Source organism: Pantherophis guttatus, chromosome 3 (genome assembly GCF_059756535.1).
Source record: "Pantherophis guttatus breed Tessera chromosome 3, ASM5975653v1, whole genome shotgun sequence".
Lineage (NCBI taxonomy): Eukaryota > Metazoa > Chordata > Lepidosauria > Squamata > Colubridae > Pantherophis > Pantherophis guttatus.
The window spans coordinates 121,695,807-121,710,143 of NC_142065.1; the positions used below are offsets into that span (position 1 = coordinate 121,695,807).

The following is a 14,337-nucleotide window of genomic DNA, read 5'->3' on the forward strand; positions in this document are numbered from 1 at the left end:
AAACTAATATTTTCTCTGCTTCTTTTAATCTTAATTGTATCTTGTTTGCTTTGACTACATTCTTTACAATGCTTTTTCTTTAAAATACTTAATATAGATCTTTTGTAGAAATCATATATTTTCCCTCCTCAACAGCTTCTTTCACATCAGCACCACCCAGCATACTTTCCTACTTCTCATTAGCATAACTAGTATTTGCTAATCCAATTTTCTCTATTCTTCATCAAGAAAGCCTCAAGCTTTTGGACTAACATGTACATACTGTATAAACACTAGTGTCTCAATCACTTTTCTGTTGTTGTGTTCACTTTTATAACAGTAAACATTTATTGCCTATACATTTTTACCACATGTAGCATAATTCCTATGGACTAATGCTTAGGCTACTATGCAAAATGGAATTCAATATAACCTTCACAACCTGCATATTTTCTTGGCTATTCTCTGTACATTCAAATTCTGCTTTGGAAAGTTGTTGAAAATTCACAGAAGTTGAAGGAAATGAGCAAGAAGGGGAATGCTTTAAAGTGAATTAAATTCCTTTAGCATAAATGGTTTTCATCAATGGAAATGTGCCACTCACATACTAATTATTCCATTGTCTACTTAGAGCATCCTGATGAAAGCTCAGAATTTTTGTTTCAGTCTCAGATTAGGCATCAATTCATTGAATGCCCTAGGTGAGCTAACTCAGAGGTCAGTCTTATCAACATTATGGTAAAATAATGGGACTCTTAGAAATTGTGTAATATGACTTTGAATACTTTTAAATTATGCTATATTACTGCTATATATCTGCAAATAAAGAACACTCATAAAATAAGCAAATAGGATAAATGTAAAACATAGCTATTGGGAATTTATTCTCAACTGTGCTAAGAATGTATAGATGTATTTGAAAATATAGTGTCAAAATACAATGGCTTAAGTAGTTCAGCAGCTCCTAGCCTGTAATTCCATAATTCTTAAAACGGCTTCTTGAAAATATACATACCCAGTGGATATTTCCAAATACTTAGAGCAACATTTTTTAAAACAAATTTTCTCGTAATCTGTAGTACTGTATTTATTAAAATGTTACCATTTTGCCCAATTTTTATTCTTTATGTACAGTATACTCCACATCACGTGAAATAAAATTGTGTGATACTCAATTTGCAAACCCATTACCAGGGTTAGCAATCTTGGTCTGACATATAAACCCAAATCATCCATCATATCATCATGGAAGTTAATACTATCAGAACTGAAACTAGAGTCAAACTAATCTGTTTTTCCCACAGATGTACAGCCTTTAATGATGAATCTTTGAAGATTCACAATTCTCAAATGCAACCATCAAGAGAAAACTTATTCTTAAGAGTGATTCTTAAAACAGACAACTAAAAATAAAACCTATTCACACAGTTATATGTAATGACTGTAGTAATCAGTTTATTACACAGATTAATCATTCTTGAACGTACAAGCTCCAAGGGAGCAGCTGGGTCTTTAAATATACACAAGTCTGTCAAATGAATTTTTACCCTTACATCCAGAAAGACCTAAGCCATTAAAAACTTAAGAAAATAAGAGCTATTAGCTATGTTAATTGAGAAAACACATACAAACCAAAATTATGAAAGGGAGGGAAAGGGGCAGGGGGAGATTTGAAATAAAATCAACATCACTTGATGCACTAATAGCTCCAATGCATTTAAATTCTGACCAGTTAAACTCAGACCTTTAAACACAGGATGTAGGTACAATTTGATCTTATTGGTCATACATTTACCTTATTAGGTCCTTCAGAATAAAATACAGAACAGCTTTAAGTTCTTCACATTTTTTTCATTACAGTTATGAGTTTAAAAGGATTCCATTTTTAAAAAGCATCCTCTTGAATCATCAAAAGTCCCCAGAAACACAAGAAACAATTTATTCTTCCCCTTTCCCTTCATGGTTGGTTTTAGTGCCCAATTGAAATCTCTTAGGAATGCTTTTATGCTCACAACTAGACTTTGATAGAAGAACTGGCTTTTCACACACATTTCTTTGCTAGGAGTCAATGTTGGTATGAAATACAGTATTTCGTTGTTCCAAGTGTGTACAACACGCAGCACTGCTGTATCAGGTAAACATGTGCACAGGGGAAGATGAGGCGTGGGCTCATAGAAAGCAGTCAAATGGAAATCAAAAGGACTTTCTCTTTCAGAGTTCCCCTATCTTTATTTGTAGAGGTTATCCAATAATTTCTTTAATTACATCGCATACTTCTGAGTCCATTCTCGAGCTATTCTGTTGTACCTGTATATATAAAGAAAAATGATTAACAATAGGTAAGCTTCACCAAATATTAAAGCAGCTAATAAAAATAACATCTGTAGATGCCATGTGCTAAATAAATAAATAATCACATCCACTCCAACACTGTTCTTAGAATAACAGGCAGAAATGTTTCTGAGGTCTCCTATCAACAGTTAAGAATATTTTTTTAAAAAAATCCCAACACTACCTGATGAACCTTTCCTAACACACCCACAAATGAGCATGTGCACACTGACACATACACATACTGTATTTTACATTTTTGATCTCACTTTCTTTACCTCAGTTATAAACTTCATGCACTGCACAGGCTGCAAAGTATGAAATCTAGTCATGTTCAATTTCTTTTAATGTTAGTAAAAGAAAAATATAAGGATTATGTTACAGATTAACTATCTGTTTGAATTTCTATTTGTAAAATAATTCAAAATAATGAATTCTGATGTACTCTGTTATCACCTATACAATTTTCTAGGTCCAGAAGTTCAAAACAGTCACTTTCATTGTGCTCAAGCCTAATTATTTTTCTTTTTCAGGTGATTCTTAATTGTTAGCAGAATTACTGCTTAGTGGTACAGCAGTAATGATATAGGAAGAATAATGTAGCTATAATAATGCATGGGAAATTATTTCTTTAAAATGGAACCAACAGAACCTCAAAAGATTTTCCAGTAAAACTAACTGGAGTATTCACCATTATTAATCATGCCACATCTCATGTATTTTTTTGTTCACCTACCACCACCTGAATCATGTGTCTTGTGATAGAAGTTTAAGTTGTTCCTCCCTCTGCAGCCTAAAAGCAGAAACTGAAAGGCCTAAGAGAGGCAATTGTAAAATAATGTATAAAAGTACAAATAATAATGACTAGACTTTCAGTGGATTAATCAATCTAGTTGAGGAGTAAACCTTATTCCTAGCTAATAATTATATTTTAAAGCTGAAAATACAAAGCTGCTAACAGAAGACATTACTCTTGAACAAGAAAAAATATATCTGGTATCAACGTAGTCACGAATTAAAATATTCTCCTTATTTTAAAAAAAATAATCTAACCATTTTATTTTTAAGATGTTTGACTACCATACTCACTTTTCTCTATCTGTTTTGTAGATCCGTGCAATCTCAGGCACTAAAGGATCATCTGGATTGGGATCACACAACAGAGAACAGATGGACAAAAGTACTAGAGGGAATAAAACACATCATTTAGGATTGAAATTCCCCCTAAAAATTTTGCTAGTCATTGTCTGAACAAACAGTATTTAATTTCCTTTCAGGCCCCCTAAAAGAGATTTAAGTCAATCTTTTTCATGGATGAGATAAATATCTATTTGACAAGCTGTTTTCTAGAAATGTCTCCCTTATTCCCCCTGTACATACACTACTGAATTAAACAGCCCCAGTTTGCTAACTAATAAAAAGGTGAAGTCTGAAATAGTGAGTTTTGCCAACCCTAGAACAAACACTAATCACTGTTTATGGATGTTTCTTCAAATCTGTGATACAGTATGTGTTAAATTCATCTACTGCCCAAGAAGGCAGGACAATCACATGGCTCTTTTTCATTCAGCCTGTTAGTGATAGGACAGACTGGGGTAAAACAAGGGGAAGATAAGCCCCTGAAAGATCATTAATTTTAGGAAATGAGAGGAGTCTGTTTCAAAATAATAATTATAGAAATCCATATAAAAGACACATTAGAAAGTGAGAGGACTATCAGCTGGAAATCCACCTGGCCAAAATGATGCCTACGAAAACCACAACTTTCAGGGACATCAAGCTGAGAAAAAAGAATTTGGGATCTTTGAGAACAATAAGTGGGTTCCACTATAAATATCTATATACATAGGCATGTTAAGAAATGAGGAATTCTTTGAATTCCCTCTGAGTATTTGATAGTAGAATGAGAATCAAGACAATACTTACTTATAATAGGAAAAAAATCAAGGATAATACCATGGCTTGTCTACACAAGATATCTGGTTGAAAACCCCATTTACAGCCCATGTTGGAAAAATAAAACTACCTGTGTAAGCCAATTGCCTTGCATTCAGCATTAATAAATAAAGGTCCCCAATGGATCTCATATATTCTCTGAGTAAAATACTTTTTGGATAATGGGATACCTCTTATTAATAATTCAGAGTATCCTAAATTAATGATTTGGTATACTCAAGTTGGATATTTCTCAGCAACCAAGCAGCCGGTTGCAGCAATTCAGGTTGGATGTGTAAAACTGCTAGAGTTGGTGGAGAAATACTGAGGCTCAATGACATGGCCTATATCCTCCACTGCTGAGTCACATCTAATTCTCTTTAGCGCCCTTGCAATTAGAAGAAATTATGGGAGGCACTTGGAAATCTATTCTGTCAGAGGAAAAGAAGCTACCTCTAGCTTCTGTTAAGAAAAGAATTTAATGTATGTATGTACGTATGTATGTATATCCTGCAACATAAGCAGTGCCCTGCTGGATTAAATCATTGGCCTATATAGTCCAGCAGTCAATCCTCAGCAGCCAAGCAACAGTCTAGTTTATAGAATCAGAAATCCCTTTGATAAGATTGATTTCTTTGAATGTGACTAGCAAATATCTTTTTCTTTTTTTTTTAGTTCTCAAATATGCTCAGGAAGATAAATCTATCTCAGCATCTACTTCTGTCCTACTATCGCAGAACCATTGAGAGTGTCCTGACATACGGCATTCTTGCATGGTATGGGAGCAGCTCTGAAGCGGGAAAAAAAGCTCTACAGAGACTCATTAAAAGTGCCCAGAATATCATCGGGCTCCAGCTACCAGCCCTGGACGACATCTTTGCATCTCGCTGTTTGAGGAAGTTGCACAACATTCAAAGAGACTCTTCCCATCCTGCTTACAATCTTTTTGGACTGTTGCCTTCTGGCAGAAGATACAGAACAATTAAAACTTGGACCACACATTTTCTGAATAGTTTTTATCCCAGAGCTATAATTACACTCAACAATGAACTAAAGGACCACCATCAGTGAGCTGTTGGACAGCATTACTTGGGTCTGTTGTGTGGATGCTTAGGTGGTTTTAGGGGTGGGGAATTTTTGGTGGATGGGGGTGTGTCCGGGGATTGTCATGTGAGTTGGGTCTGGTCTCTGGGTGTTATGTGAATTTCGGTGTATGGGTATATTGTGTATACACGTACAATGACAATAAACTTTTATCTATCTATCTATCTATCTATCTATCTATCTATCTATCTATCTATCTATCTATCTACTTACCTACCTACCTACCTATCTACCTATTTTAGGAATGGAAGGCACGGTTTTCCTTTTATCTTTGGTTTTCCAGATATCCTTAAGAGTTTATTGCCAAAGAGGTATTTTCCATCCAAACCTGTCTTGGAGGTTGTCTTGACTACCCAATTACAGATCTTCTAGAACAGCAATTGCAGCTGTATTAGATACTGAGCAATGATTTCTGCTATAATGTCAGCCACAAAGGAAAACATTTCATGTGGTTTAATAAGCCCTTTATGGAACTCACACCTATCCAGCATCCAGCGGCTAATCCATCTTCACAATAAAAGTCCTGGCAAAAAAAGAAGTGACAGTGCCTTTTAAGGAAGGACTTGCAGCTCAGTGCATTTTCTTAAGGCAATATTATTTTTTTGCAGAATCTTTTAAAGGAGCATTTCCAATTTTGGGGGCAGGGGAAGCAACTGGACAAAAACGTTAAAACTATTTACTGACATTCTTTATATATATTATCACTAACTTGATTGCTTTTTTTCTAAAGGACGGTCTGATTCCACCTTAACTATTTTGTTATGAACTGATGAAAAATGTTAAGTAGAATACTATGTAAGAATGTTTCAGAGTAACTCATGTCTGAATTTTGATTGAATTGTATGTGACTAATGCTGTCTTGGGACCAAGAACTAAGGCTTCTATTATTTTATACAGCAAGAGGACAATTTTACTATGCTATTCTTCTATGTAAGTAAAAGTATAACCACTTCCCTTCCTTTCTACAAACTGAGAATAGAAATAGAACAGAACTGGGAAACAATAGAAACTGGGAAAACCCTACTTAGGGGGAAATGAAGGTCAGGGATCTACATTCAATTATTAATGTGCAAATCTTTAGATTTATTAGGTTAGCTTCAATGGTTTTATGGGTTTGGGATCATAGGAAAATGAAAAAATCAAGAGAATTCTTGTGTGTGTGGAAACTTATAGAAATAAAGTCTGAGTAATCTTGCCTAATTGTTTAATCTGATTTATGAATGACAGAGCCAATATTTAAAATTAAACGGAGATCTGATTTTTTTTGTTTTATTAAGTCAGAAGAATCATTTCACTGGATGTTTCCAATCTCCAAGTGGTGAGGTAGTGCCACCTATTGGTGACCTTGAACTTCAGAAGGCATACCTTATTTTATTGCAAATACAAGGATAGTTAAGGCAGCAGAACTCCTTCCCAAAACATTTAGCACTAGGATTCTGTATGCAAGGCAGGACACTCAACATCAGATCAAGAATCATGACAGGATGGGCAGTTTCCAAGCGTTAAATTCCACACTGGACTGGCACATTGACTTTTATAGACATTAATTGTGGCTTAAAGCTTCCAAGTTTTGTCTGAATTTTTTTGTCACTGGTTTGACTTCTCTGATGTAATAAACAAAAATTCTTTGGAGACCTGTGCCCTAGTCTTTCAGTTGTAAAGAGAGATGGGAAACTCAACAGATTAGAAAAATATACAACTCTGTTTGCTACCAAGATGGAAATGTAGCAACACAGGTTGAGAAAACACATACGACATAACAGTCTTGGGAAAGCACATGGAAAAAAAATAAGAAGAGCATGGAAGTACTAACAGCTGACTTTAACTATGTGATCTTCCCTTTTTAAGCAACTGAAGAGTTTAACCCATATTTGGATGTCTCCAAGCACCAGAGTAAGAATTTCTATTGTACAAGAGTTGGAATAAGAAAAGAGAGGGTGTTAGACGTCAAACATATTTGAATAAACAAGGTCACAACTGTAAAACTAGACCAGACCAGTTCTGAATAGTACCAAACATAATAAAAGTTAATCATTATTTTAGGTAAATCAAAACAATTTCATTCTGTAAACATATACAGATAAATAAAGCTTGATGATATCACTGCCTGACTGAAAGTACCAGAAACTGTAAGGTTTTTTTAATATATAAAATTTCTTAATATATTTTTCTTTAAAATAAAACATTATAATACAAGATAAAACAATTTTTCTCTAGAGTTTGAAATTTGCTTTAAATTTTAACTTATTTACTAGAAGAATCTACATAAAATATTGTTGTACAACGTTATGAGTTGCATAATTGCTGTACAATAAAATCACATGTGCACTGCTGGTTAATATAAAATCAATGTGCAATACTATAGCAATATCACAAGCTTTAGAAAAGGGGCGTTGGTCCTACCTGATACGCTCCTTCTCGTTGAGTGGAGACAGCAGCCAGGATGGGTAGCAGCAGCCAATCAGCATGAAGGACTGAGTCTATCAATCACATCAAGTCCCGCCCTTGTTACCGGGCAGACCCGCTTTAGGCGAAGAACTGAAGAGATAGACTCGGCGTGTGGGAAACGAAGAACAGAGTCCAGAAGAAAAAACAAGGTTGAAAACACCAGACTGAAGAAAAAACACTAAAGGGAGGGTCTGGCTGCTGTCTCCACTCAACGAGAAGGAGCGTATCAGGTAGGACCAACGCCCCTTCTCCATTGAGAGTGGAGACAGCAGCCAGGATGGGACATACCCCAGTTCACTGTCCCGAAGCCGGGGTGGGACCAGACTGGTGCGAAACATCCTCCCCAGAAATGACCTGTTGTAACACCTGTCTACCAAATGCAGCCTCCGCCGAAGCAAAGGAGTCAATTTTATAGTGCCGAATAAAGGGAACAGGTGAAACCCATGTCGCCGCCCGACAAATCTCGAGCAATGAAGCCTGAGTAGACCAGGCAGCCGACGTAGAAGCACTGCGGGTGGAGTGCGCTGTTATACGTGCCGGTCGCGGGAGAGAACGGAGGTCGTATGCCGAAGCAATGGTTTGTCGGATCCAGCGGCCGATTGTAGATGAAGTCACGCGAAGGCCCAGGGAAACAGGCAAGAAGGATACGAACATCGACTCCGAACGGCGAACCCCAGCTGTTCTCTTCAGGTAAATCCGCAGAGCTCGTCTAACGTCCAAAGTGCGCCAACAGCGTTCTCAAGGATGAGTCGGTCTGGGACAAAAATTAGGTAAGATCAGCTCCTGGGAGCGATGAAACACCGAATTGACCTTCGGGATGAAGGTGGGGTCCAGGCGGAGTACCACATGGTCAGCATGAAACACACATAGATCAGAGCGAATTGACAAGGCGGCAATCTCTGAAATACGGCAGGCCGAAGTTATGGCCACCAAGAAGGCGACCTTGCAGGATAACAATCGGAGGCTCGTTGTCCGCAACGGTTCATAAGGAGGACCCATAAGCGAGTTCAACACCAATGGCAAATCCCAGGTTGGATAGCGGTGTAACACCGGGGGAGACATGTTAGAAGCACCCCGGAGGAAGCGGCGAATGAGAGGATGTTGGGCCAATGATGAGAGAGAACCACAGCGAAGGACTGATGAGATAGCCGCTACCTGGCGCCTCAAAGTGTTAGGAGAAAGGCCTTCCGAGAAACCCTTCTGAAGGAACACCAACACGTCCACAATAGAAGCCTGAAGGGGTGACACACCATGACTGGCACAATACGAGCAGAAGGCACGCCAAGTAGCCGAGTAAACTCGCTCTGTCGAAGGGCGGCGAGAGGCTTGAATAATCTGAATCACGTCGCCTGGAATGTTCACGTCACTCAGACAGCGCCGCTCAACCGCCAGGCGGTCAGATTGAGCCAAGGCAGATCCGGATGGTACAAGGCACCTTGAATGAGAACGTCCTGATCATGTGGAAGGCGCCAAGGAGGGGCGACTGAAAGAGACACAAGGTCCGCAAACCAAGGCCTCCGAGGCCAGTGGGGAGCCAACAATATCACCTCCGCCCGCTCTGTCAGGATTTTGCGAATGACCCTGGGAATCAGCCCGGTCGGAGGAAAGGCATACAATAGGCCCCGCGGCCAAGGGGATCGCACAGCATCCGTGGCAACGGCCTGAGACTCCGGGTATCGGGCGAAGAAGAGAGGTAGCTGGGCATCCAGATGCGTGGCAAAGAGATCGATCACAGGAACGCCGAATCGCTGAATCAGACCTTGAAAAATGCGAGGATGAAGCTGCCACTCCGCATTGTCCACGTTGTCGACTCAGCCAATCCGCCTGAGTGTTGCTGGTTTCAGAGATGTGTTCTGCGCGAAGGGAGCTGAGATGGCGCTCCGCCCAGAGACCTAACTTCAGCGCCACAGAAAGCAGGGACTTCGACCTGGTGCCCCCCAATTTGTTGAGGTGTGCCTTGGCAGTGACATTGTCCGTTAGTACCAAAACGTGAGCACCGGACACCAGGTGATGGAAGGCCTGGAGGGCAAGGAAAACAGCCTGCAATTCCAGCCAGTTGATCGGACAGGCGGCTTCTCGGACAGTCCAAGTTCCTTGAGCTATCTGCCCCTGGCAATGAGCTCCCCAGCCGAGAAGACTGGCATCTGAGGTGACCACCACTCGTTGAGGCTCGAGGAAGAGGGAGCCGGCCGACAGAGCTGGCGATGTCCACCATCTGAGGGACCTGCGAACAGCTGAGGGAACAGGAATCGGCCTGCTTGATGTGGCTCTGCCCGCCTTCTGAAAAGGTAAAAGGAACCATTGAAGCTCCCGGGAGTGGAGCTGAGCCCAGGGAACAATGGTTATGGCCGAAATCATCTTCCCCAGGAGTTGGGAAAGAACGTAAGGTGAAACAGCCCGACACCTTTCAATCCTAGATATCAACCCTCGCAGACTGTCCTGTCTTTCTGTAGAAAGAAAAACCCTCCCCTGGACAGAGTCAATGAGAGCCCCCAAATGGACCAGGGAAGTACAAGGGATTAGGTGGCTTTTCTCAAGATTAATCGAAAAGCCATGAGAGGCCAAGGTCTCTAGAGTAAGCTGAAGATCTCGAGTAGCCTGTTGTAGGGATGAGGACAGAACAAGAATATCGTCCAGGTAGCAGAGAAGCCGAACTGAACGAACCCTGAGGGAAGCAGCTAAGGCTGCTAGCACCTTAGTAAAGGTGCGGGGAGCAGAGGAGAGGCCAAAGGGAAGGGCCCTGTATTGATAGTGGACCCCCCCGTAACAAAATCGCAAATAACGCCTATGGGAATGACAAATTGGAATATGCAGATAGGCCTCAGTGAGATCTATCGAAGAAAGGAGATCGCCCCTCCTAACGCCGTCAAGGATGGATTTTAAGGACTGCATCTTAAACTTTCGGTATACTACATACCGATTCAACCGTTTAAGGTCCAGAATGGTTCTCCACCCCCCCGAGGACTTAGGCACCAGAAAAACCCGGGAATAGAAACCCGTACCCCGTTGATCAGGAGGGACAGGTTGGATAGCCCTGATGGAAAGGAGATGCTGTACCGCAGCGTCCATAAGGACACGTTTTTCCGGATTACGAGAAATCGGACAGCAAACAAAGACACTCGGAGGAGGGGAAAGGAATTCAATGGCCAACCCAGATTTTAACGTGGCCAGGACCCATTGATCGGAAATAGATCTCTCCCAAGAGGCAGCAAAGAGGGCCAATCTGCCGCCTATGGGAGGACCGGAGATGCACTTAGCGACGACGTCGGTAGGAACGACCTCCTCCCCCCCGAAAGGGCCGTTTAGACACGAAGGGCCTACCACGAACAGACCTATCCTGAGAGCCACGGAATCTAGTAAAGTTAGTAGGGGGCCTAGAAAAACCAAAGGAGGAAGACCCACCCGCATCGTTACCTCTAAACTGAGAACGAGGGGTGTAAGGGGAAAAACGGGACTCCCCCCTGCGGAAAATAGGAGCTAAGATCTTCTTTTTGTCTCTCGTTTCAGTGAGAAATGGCTCCAAGGCATCTCCAAACAACCTGGTACCCCCAAAGGGAACCGAGGCTAAGCGCCATTTGTGTCTAGTGTCCGCTTGCCAATGACGCAACCATACTAAGCGGCGGGCAGCCACGGAGGAAGCAAGAGCTTTAGAAGCGAAGCGGGCAGCAATCAAGGAAGAGTCAGCTGAGAACTGCAGAGCTGCAACAATTTTGTTAAGGTCCTGTTTGATATGTAAATCATCAGGCGACAATTTTTCCTGCAGCTGTCGCAACCAGAGCAGGGTAGTCCGGTTAAAGAATGAAGCTGAGGTTGCAGCTCTAATAGCCCAGGCGGATCCTTGGTGAGCCCGTTGAAGGACTAAGTCCGATCTACGTTCGTCCGGGCGAAGTGCTTCGTCCGGATCCCCTGGAACGTTGACATTAGGCAGTAAAGCGACGATGGGCACGTCGACAGAAGGGATTTGGAGGATGGAGTCCAATTCTGTGGCCACCTGGAAGTTCCTTCGGTCATTGGCCGAGGGCAGGACGGTTGAAGTAGGAGAAGACCATTGCCGCTTCACTGTGTCCAAAAAGAGCGGTGGGGTTGGCACAGATGTAGTTGGTCTGGCAGGTTCGACAAACATGGGATCCAATGAGTCAGCTGGAGATGCGGGCACAGGATCAACGACTGGAGAGGACAAACGAGCCGTAGAAACAGCTTTAAACAGAAGCAACTTGAACAATGATTGCGGAAACAACCCCGTAAAGGAGGGCTGGTCCGGAGGAAGATTCTCATCATCTGAGAGACCGGAGTCGCTATACTCAGCATCCGCCAAGGTTGAGGGCTGAGTAGAATGAGAGCAGGACGGAGAATCAGGAGCCCTGCATTGCCTCTTTTCAGGAGTTGGCCGTTCCGGAGAAACGGGCGATGCTGACCTCATGGAACCCGCACAGCTGGAAAGGCAGGAATGAGCGGCTAGAGACTTCTGCACCGCCGCCTCAATCATGCGTTGTATCTGCTCCGGAGAAAGCTGGCCAGGAACCTGAACAGGCCCAGGTTCAGGATCAGAGGCAGTCGGAGGAGGAGACAGAGAAGAGACCTGCGCAGGATCCGGATCCGAAGAAGCAGGCTGATCAGAGGTCTCAGCGCCCCAGAGATTTGTGGTAGAGATGGTCACTGGACAATCCTGGAGTGACATCTGATCCGGAGTGTCTGGGCGAGAAGGTATTGAGGGTGCTGAGGTCACCCTTACTGCAGGAGGCTGAGAGACAGTGCAGGTAAGATCAGCGCAGGCCTTGTCACATAATTTTTTCAACACTTTGTCCCTCCTTTTTTCAGCTCTGGACATCAAGACCTGTTTATCAGGTCTATGATGGGCATGAGGCTCGTGCAAAACTGGGGATGGCTCCTGAGAGGCCTCCCGAGTTAAAGGTTGATCAGCAGACTGAGGGCCTGAACGCTCACTTTCATTAGCCCCGGCCCTACGGCCGTGTTTCGATTTTGACAGCGCCTTAGGCATAATGGCTGGCAAGGGGCTCAGGTGCAATAGCAAGGGGAGCGTAGGAAACTTCACAAGGTCACAAAGTCAATGTGAGCAGGCCAAGACAATAAGGGGGGGCGTGGACAAACCCCTCTGATAAACGTCTGCAAGATCACAGTGTAGAAGAGCCAGGGGGCGCGAGAGCTCCACAAAGGCTAGTAGTAATGGGCAAATTTTAGTCCAAAGTGGCACTTGATGAGGTAATAACAGCTAGGTAGGAAGTACAAAGGAAGTCCAAACAGTAAGGCCACTAAGTGGAATCAGCAGGTCCACTATTGTTGAGATCCAACAAGTCCAGTAACTTTAATAGTCAAACAGAGGCAGAGCAGAATAAAGGGAGATTTTTGTCAAATTGAGGCCAGAAACGACGAAATTAGCAGTCAAAATGGCCGCCGCCCTCACTTCGAAGCTAAACTTCCTGCTGGCAAGCAGCTTTCAATGTGGAGAGAAGCAAACAAAATGGCCGCCGCCCTGACTCCGAAGCTAAACCTTCTGCTGGCAAGGAGACGTCAGGGGAGAAAAGAGCAAACAAAAATGGCCGCCGCCCTGACCCAGAAGCCAAGACCTACTGAGGGCAATCAAAATGGCCGCCGAAGGCTCCGACGATGTAAAATTGCAGAGGGCGAGCGAGGGAAAATAAAATGGCCGGCGTGACCTGCCGATACAAGCAATTAGCCGCCCAAGTTGCAACGGGGGCTAAAACGGCCGTCGAGTAGAGCCAGTCCCTCTGGGAAGCCTCCCAGCCCAGGCAAATCAACCAGGAAGACAAGCGCCCGCCCCCAGGGGTGCTACAGTTAGAAATAGTGTCCTATCTAGAAGGGCAGTAAAGGGCTGAACGATACCACAAAGTTGTTAGAAGTCCGAGAGTCGATCCAACCGTTAAGGGGAAAAAGCGGAAAACCGTAGTCTAGAAGTCCGAAGTCAAAAAGCCAGAGAAAAACATCCAAATAAGCTAAATAGCCAGAAACGAGGTAGAGCTAAAGACCCACACGCCAGATCAAGCTGAAGGACTGAGTCTAAAGCGGGTCTGCCCGGTAACAAGGGCGGGACTTGATGTGATTGATAGACTCAGTCCTTCATGCTGATTGGCTGCTGCTACCCATCCTGGCTGCTGTCTCCACTCTCAATGGAGAACCAGAGAATTACAACCAACAAAAGGAATTTAGTATGCACATTTAAATGCAATGGTTGGCAGATAAAGCTACTGAATTTTATCAGAACCTATCCACAAATTTACTGAATACCTGAAAGTTTAAAAATGAGTGAAGGATTTTATTCCTGCAGCCTGAAAATCATAAAGCAAGGTTCTAGTTTGTTGAATGAAATATGTTCATACTGAGATTGCAATATTTCAATCAATGTGCCTATATTTTAAGCATAAGAAAATGTTAAAGAAGGGCTATGCTAACTTAAAGGAATGTTATAGAAATTAGTTGTTCCCTTTGACACCAAATTTATGTGCACCATTTTGTGCACATACTTGCAAAGTGCTGTTGCATTATTAAAACAACTGCATATTT

The 14,337-nt window shown here is 42.4% G+C and overlaps 1 protein-coding gene across 3 annotated transcripts in view; it reads right to left on the bottom strand.

Moving 5' to 3' along the window:
* Window positions 1-1,407: 1,407 nt before the first annotated feature.
* The window catches only part of UBE2D2 (ubiquitin conjugating enzyme E2 D2), a 30,584-nt gene continuing 17,654 nt past the window's right edge, over window positions 1,408-14,337 (bottom strand). For all 3 annotated transcript variants that reach the window (XM_034411714.3, XM_087891267.1, XM_034411715.3), the window contains 2 exons: window positions 3,400-3,493; window positions 1,408-2,286 (listed from right to left, as the gene is read on the bottom strand). In XM_034411714.3, the coding sequence (XP_034267605.1) occupies window positions 2,241-2,286; window positions 3,400-3,493 (140 nt within the window). In that variant the 3' untranslated portion in view covers window positions 1,408-2,240. The remainder of the gene's footprint in view (window positions 2,287-3,399; window positions 3,494-14,337) is intronic.